The 7,315-nt window shown below is 26.6% G+C and overlaps 1 protein-coding gene and 7 non-coding genes across 8 annotated transcripts; 5 read left to right on the top strand and 3 right to left on the bottom strand.

Annotated features, from left to right (window-relative positions):
* Positions 1–482: 482 nt before the first annotated feature.
* Positions 483–555, top strand: Phum_PHUM091760. Its single transcript has one exon. It is a non-coding gene; the product is annotated as a tRNA-Val (tRNA).
* A 468-nt stretch (positions 556–1,023) lies between these two features.
* Positions 1,024–2,014, bottom strand: Phum_PHUM091750 (protein C10orf86, putative; the record flags this gene model as incomplete). Its single annotated transcript, XM_002423840.1, has 2 exons — positions 1,024–1,043; positions 1,126–2,014. The coding sequence occupies 2 exons, from the start codon at positions 2,012–2,014 to the stop codon at positions 1,024–1,026; spliced, it is 909 nt and encodes a 302-aa protein (XP_002423885.1).
* A 3,059-nt stretch (positions 2,015–5,073) lies between these two features.
* Phum_PHUM091740 lies at positions 5,074–5,146 on the top strand. Its single transcript has one exon. It is a non-coding gene; the product is annotated as a tRNA-Val (tRNA).
* A 144-nt stretch (positions 5,147–5,290) lies between these two features.
* On the bottom strand, positions 5,291–5,363 carry Phum_PHUM091730. Its single transcript has one exon. It is a non-coding gene; the product is annotated as a tRNA-Val (tRNA).
* Positions 5,364–5,783: 420 nt separating this feature from the next.
* Phum_PHUM091720 lies at positions 5,784–5,856 on the bottom strand. The gene has a single exon. It is a non-coding gene; the product is annotated as a tRNA-Val (tRNA).
* A 180-nt stretch (positions 5,857–6,036) lies between these two features.
* On the top strand, positions 6,037–6,109 carry Phum_PHUM091710. Its single transcript has one exon. It is a non-coding gene; the product is annotated as a tRNA-Val (tRNA).
* Positions 6,110–6,553: 444 nt separating this feature from the next.
* Positions 6,554–6,626, top strand: Phum_PHUM091700. The gene has a single exon. It is a non-coding gene; the product is annotated as a tRNA-Val (tRNA).
* A 436-nt stretch (positions 6,627–7,062) lies between these two features.
* Positions 7,063–7,135, top strand: Phum_PHUM091690. The gene has a single exon. It is a non-coding gene; the product is annotated as a tRNA-Val (tRNA).
* The last annotated feature ends 180 nt before the right edge of the window (positions 7,136–7,315 follow it).

Genomic DNA, 7,315 nt, shown 5'->3' with positions numbered 1-7,315 from the left:
CCGCCTAACACGCGGAAGGTCCTCAGTTCGATCCTGGGCGGAAACATAACTTTTTTGCATCCCTTTTTTTTGAATATTTCTCCATCTAAATTATGCGGTACCTTTCTTGTATTTCTTTTTCAAACATACATTTTCACATTTTCCTTTTCTATAATTTTTACAAATTCATATTAAAAATCTCTCGGACGATACCTTTTTAGTCGAGTTTTTTTCTTATAAGTATTCGAAGGGGGGGGGGGGTAATATTGCCAATCAACACTGTAAAATGATGACATTTTTTTACTTGTGCCCCTAATCTTTTCGATATTTGATGATAACATATTGATTGTAATTTCAATAAACGTAAAAGTGATTACGTGCCAAACAAGAATAAAATTTCAGGCTCTCTGGTAGTGGTCAGACAAGGACGCCTGACCGTCTCGACTACCTTTAATGGGGACAATTCGGCGTCTTGTGATATTTGGTTCGTATCCATAATCACAGTTTTCGTGGTGTAGTGGTTATCACATCCGCCTAACACGCGGAAGGTCCTCAGTTCGATCCTGGGCGAAAACAATTTTTTTTTTAATTTCAATTTACTCATAATCTCAATCTAAAATTTAAAACGAATTTGAAAATAAATACAATTAATAAAAATTTCTAGAACATTTATAGAAGTCTGCCTTGAATGAAATTTTACCTTTTTTTTTTTCAATATAAATATGTAGAATCTTTTACATCATTTGTATCATTTAGAACTTTCGATAAAACAATTTGCAAGATTTCCATTTTTTCTTTTAGGAACGCGATGTGATCTGTAAAAAAAAAAATATTTTTTTATTAGTTTTATAATTTAATTATTATGAAAATTAATAATTTTTTGTTTAAGTCACCCAACAATAGTGTAATCTTCCTCCAACTTGGACTTTAGGTATTTTTTAATAATGAGTTGATGTATAACAATGTATTCAATGAACTTTTTCTTCTTTCGCAAACAATCTTTCTTACAATTCTAAAATTTAAAAAAAATACCTTTTCAATTTTCTAGACTAAAACCTTAAAACCTTTTAAAAATTTTCATACAAATCGAAAATCAAAAAAATTTTTTTAAAAATTAATTTAGTACTTACTAAAATCATTTTTTACTTTGTAACTCATTAGGAGAAATGCAAGGTTTTGTAATTTCAAATTTTTCAACGAGTTTTTTCCAATCATCATAACTTAATGTTAGACAAAATTGAACATTACTAGATACAGGATTATCATTTGATTTTTTCGACATTGGTTTAGTAAATATTTCATCATTAATAAGACACATTTTCACGCTGCCATCTCGAATTAAAAATGAAAAATGAAATATGTTTTCGATAGTTTTCCAAAAATCCATTGGATCTAATATAAATTTTGCATAATTAATTGGTTTCTTATTATTTTTAATATACTCTTGTATTAGACATTTAAAAATATGTTTATAGACATCACTGGTATCTTCTTGATGAACTGGTTCATAATCATCACTACTTGCCAAAGTAATTTTTTCTGTTTGTTGTTGACTTCTTTTTTGCCTTTCAACTTTTTCTTTTATAACAGAATCAACATTTTCTGTTGCTTTTAATTTTAATGGTCCAAGCATAAAAGTAACAGGTTCAGACTTTTTAAATAATGTGTAAGTAGATGGGGCAATATTATCCCATTTTATTTCACTAAGGCTATCTTCGCTTATTTCTTCAATGTAGTTAAGAACTCCATTAATGTATTTATCTTCATTAAACGATGTTAAATTTGTTACCAATGATGACACATTAGAGTTAATACAATCAGAACCTATATGAAGAATTTTAGCATCTAAAACAACTTCATTCGATAATGTTGAATCTTCAACCATACTACTTGATTCCTTAATAATTTCCTCCACTCTTATCATAATTTTTTCTGGATTTTGATTGCTTTTTTGTATCTCTGTAATTTCTTCCAATAAATCCTCCATTTTTAACATTTGTTGATTTGATATTGATGAAGTCGAAGACTTATTCATTTTGAAAAAATATATTTTTATGAATGTCAAAATTAATGTATCACTAAAAAGAAAACACTTTATTGCAATTATTTCTTTCTAAAATCACAAATAATCACTTAATTACATAAATTTGCCCGTAATCAAATCTTTCCAGTGAGTACTAAATTATCTTAAAAATGAAAATATAAAATTTAACCACTTGTGAGATTTTAATTTAACACAATAAAATAAAAAAAGTAAGAGAAAGTTTGCATCGAAAAGAAATAATCAAATCAAATCTAAAAACTTACACTAAAAAAATTAATTATTATTAATTAATTACACCCATTACTAATTAAAAATTTATTTAAAAAAAAAAAAACGTGACATGTAATAAATCCCATATAAAATGACTATGACTTAAGTTTAACGTATTAATTACCGCCATTTTTTTCTTCTCCCACTTTGTCGTGTCACAATTCCTCCTCAATAAAAAAAAATGGCTATGTAAATCTAACCTTACTTTAACTGAATGTAAAAACATGATCAACAAATTTAATCAAATTTGAAATTTGATTCCTTTTTCAATCGTTAAAATTTGCATCACTCTTTATTTAAACACACTAACAGAATGTATTCGAACCAAAAAAACCAATTCTTATAAATAAATCACTTAAAAATTTAATAAAATATTAATAATAATAATACAAGATTCATAATTGGCTCAATGAAAATTTACAGTTTAAACATAAAAAAATTTACTTTATACATAAATATTTTTTAAAACAATAATAATAATAATTTAATTACAAGAAGAATTAAATATTTAATTCATTTAAAAAGAATTTAAATGCATGATGAAAAATATGTATTGAAATAAAAAAATTTAAACATTCATTACAAAAATTTAATTATTGATAATTAAAAAAAATTTATTATTATTATTATTATTATGTGTTAATAAAAAACTTATTAATTAATTAAAAACAAATAAATAAAAATTTTTTTTTGTATTATTTAATGATAAATTAAACGTTAATTAAAAACAAAAAAAAAGCAAAAATCCAAAAACATAATTGTTAATAATTAAAAAAAAAAAAAAAAGATAATTATAAATAATTAAAGCTTTAATAATTTTCAGGTACAGTGTTAAAAATGATGATGATTAAAAATGGTAACCGTGATTTGTTAATATAAAAAAAAAAAAAAAATTAAAAAATTTTCTTGCTGTTGTTTTCTTTAATGATCTTTAATTGTTTCATGAGCTCCCATTTTTTTCAAACCTGAAACTAAACAAAAAAACAATTTTAATTTTAATTTAACTTATTGATATATTAATTAATATATTATTTACCTGTTATTAATTTCGTTGGACCTGAAGGTTTTGTCAATTTCATTTTTTGTTTTGTTAATTTATTCCCATTGTGAACTCCAATACCTGTACTAACTTGATAATAACCAACAGGAATGGGTATGACGGTTGACGAAACCGGTAAAAGTACTGGGAGGGGAGGGGAAAACAATAAATTTTTAAAAAAACCGCCAAAAAATAATAATAATAATAATAATAATAAAATTATTCCTACGTACCTGGTTCGAGTTTATCATTTTCATTTTTCATATAAATCGTTGGTTTTCCATCCACCCAAAAAATTCCCAATAATAATAAAAATAATAATAATAATAATCCTTTCATTGTGTACGCTTTGTGTACCTAAAATGAGAGAGAGAGAGAGAGAGAGAGAGAGAAAGTATATTTAAATTTAAATTTAAAATTTATTTCCAGGATAAAAAAAAAAAAAAACTTTCTAACAATTACATTCATTTATTATTATTATTATTTACTTTCTCCATAATTTTTTTATCCACGTGTTAAATTTTTTGTTTTGTCCTCAAATGAATTCTTAATGAGAAAAAAAAAAGAAAAACAAAATGGCGGAGCTTTTAAAAGCCAAATAATCAATAATAATAATAATAATAAATTTCCATCAAGGTCTTAATAATGGCACACATACATATATATATATTTAATTAAAATGGCCGAAACCGTGTAAAGAACAAAGAAATAATAATAATAATAAATTTATTTTATCCAGGACAGATCGATTCACAAACCTAATTATTATTATTATTATTATTATTATTATTATTATTATTATTAAAATTTAATTAAAATAATTTGACTTGATTAAGGTTCTTATCAATTATCATCACTCGGAATTAAAAAAAAAAGGGAAAACGAACAAAATAAAATGGGGAAAAAAAAATAATAATAATAATATTACTACGCGTTTTTAATATTTGATGCGATGACACGCACGCGCACACGCACACACAACGTAAATAATAATAATAATAATAATAATTTTAAATAAATAAATAAAATGCTTAAGACTTACCAATTTTATAAGTTTCCTACTATATACTGATTTTAAAAAAAATTTTTTTCCCTTCTTTATTATTATTATTATTATTAATATCAAATAACCTTATCATGAAAGAAGTAAAAAAATAATAATAATAATAAAATTTAATATATTAAATTTGTGGTTAACATTAGTTTAAAAAGAAGTTCGAGGGATTAAAGATGTCGACCATGAGAAGACAATGTCAATGATATGCTAAATACGAGTAAAAAATTTTTTTTTTTTTTTTTAACGCGTGTAGGCATTTATTAAGAAAAAAACCCACGTTAAATAAATATAACGATGAGTATCCATATGTAACTTATTAAATTATTGATAATATTGATGATTATAATCCATTGAAAAAAAAAAAAAAAATTATTTTCCGATATGTTTTTAAAGGATTGTATAAGTCTTTTACCGATTTTTTTTTTTTTTAACGAAGTGAAAGTATCAGGTTGTTGTTGTTATTAAAGGAGGTTCCATACAAAGAATCACATTCATAAAAATTTAATAAATATGAAGGAGGGGAGAAAAAACATTTTTTGGGAAAAACAACATCTCGTATATCAACCCACAATAATTTAAAATAACGGTTTTTTCTTTATTTAAATCAGTAAAATAAATAAATGAGTAAAATTTTAATTCCATTTCAAGAGTTATAAATTGGAATGTAAACGCGTAATTGAATGTGTTTCCGTGGTGTAGTGGTTATCACATCCGCCTAACACGCGGAAGGTCCTCAGTTCGATCCTGGGCGGAAACATAATTTTTTTTTTTTTTTACTTTATTTATTTAAATTTTTGTATATAAGTTAAATGTCTTATTTAAAATATAAATTTTTATTTACCGATTATTTACTTTAAATTTTAGATTGAGATTATGAGTAAATTGAAATTAAAAAAAAAATTGTTTTCGCCCAGGATCGAACTGAGGACCTTCCGCGTGTTAGGCGGATGTGATAACCACTACACCACGAAAACTGTGATTATCGATACGAACCACATATCACAAGACGCCGAATTGTCCCCATTAAAGGTAGTCCAGACGGTCAGGTGTCCTTGTCTGACCACTACCAGAGAGCCTGAAATTTTATTCTTGTTTGGCACGTAATCACTTTTACGTTTATTGAAATTACAATCAATATGTTATCATCAAATATCGAAAAGATTATGGGCAAAAGTAAAAAAATGTCATCATTTTACATTTTTGATTGGCAATATTACCCCCACTTCGAATATTTATAAGAAAAAAACAATCGACTAAAAAGGTATCGTCCGAGAGATTTTTAATTTGAAAAGAAAAGAGGGCCTTGAAAATATATGTCTGAAAAGAAATCCAAGAAAACTACCCCCGCAGTTTAGATGGAGAAATATTTAAAAAAAAGGGGTGCAAAAAAGTTATGTTTCCGCCCAGGATCGAACTGAGGACCTTCCGCGTGTTAGGCGGATGTGATAACCACTACACCACGGAAACCACACTTTTGCCTTGCGCTTATTTAACACCTATTCCTCTGACATTATTTTGCATAAAAAAGACTTTAAAGCCTGAAAAACTGTTTCAATCTCGTTAATAATAATAATAAAAAATTACTCACTGGAACAATTATTGTGATCACATTCCAGGACGATTCGACGGATTCTCATACACATCGTCGTTTCCGTGGTGTAGTGGTCATCACATCCGCTTTACACGCGGAAGGCCCCCGGTTCGATCCCGGGCGGAAACAAATTTTTCGAACCTTTTCCCATAAAATTTACATTTTTTGTTCATCATCGTTGTTTTCTGCTTTTTTTTTTTTAAATGTTTGATATTGTTCATATATTTTATTGTCACTTCTTTATCTTAAATGAAAAAAAATAACAATATATTATTAAATGAATAACATTAGCTTTATACAAAAGTGTACTTTTTTTTTTTTCCCTATTTTATCACTCCCGATTGATTATCACATTTCGATGGACACTCTCTAACTAAATCCTTTTAAAAATTATGATCTTAATAAAATTTTCAATTTTCGTTATGAGAAAAATTGGAAAAAATCAATAAAATGATTCAATATTTTTTTCGTAATTCAATACTTTTTTTGTTATGTGATGCTGTCTTTTGAGAATAAGCCTGATAAGATAAACGTGTATTCACCTGGACAGTTGTTGTTATGATTAATATCGCGGTTTCCGTGGTGTAGTGGTTATCACATCCGCCTAACACGCGGAAGGTCCTCAGTTCGATCCTGGGCGGAAACATAACTTTTTTGCATCCCTTTTTTTTGAATATTTCTCCATCTAAATTATGCGGTACCTTTCTTGTATTTCTTTTTCAAACATACATTTTCACATTTTCCTTTTCTATAATTTTTACAAATTCATATTAAAAATCTCTCGGACGATACCTTTTTAGTCGAGTTTTTTTCTTATAAGTATTCGAAGGGGGGGGGGGGTAATATTGCCAATCAACACTGTAAAATGATGACATTTTTTTACTTGTGCCCCTAATCTTTTCGATATTTGATGATAACATATTGATTGTAATTTCAATAAACGTAAAAGTGATTACGTGCCAAACAAGAATAAAATTTCAGGCTCTCTGGTAGTAGTCAGACAAGGACGCCTGACCGTCTCGACTACCTTTAATGGGGACAATTCGGCGTCTTGTGATATTTGGTTCGTATCGATAATCACAGTTTTCGTGGTGTAGTGGTTATCACATCCGCCTAACACGCGGAAGGTCCTCAGTTCGATCCTGGGCGAAAACAATTTTTTTTTTAATTTCAATTTACTCATAATCTCAATCTAAAATTTAAAACGAATTTGAAAATAAATACAATTAATAAAAATTTCTAGAACATTTATAGAAGTCTGCCTTGAATGAAATTTTACCTTTTTTTTTTTCAATATAAATATGTAGAATCTTTTACATCATTTGTATCATTTAG

The sequence above is a fragment of the Pediculus humanus genome, genomic scaffold (genome assembly GCF_000006295.1).
Source record: "Pediculus humanus corporis 1103172107444 genomic scaffold, whole genome shotgun sequence".
NCBI lineage: Eukaryota > Metazoa > Arthropoda > Insecta > Psocodea > Pediculidae > Pediculus > Pediculus humanus.
This window is presented reverse-complemented; position numbering and strand designations above follow the sequence as displayed.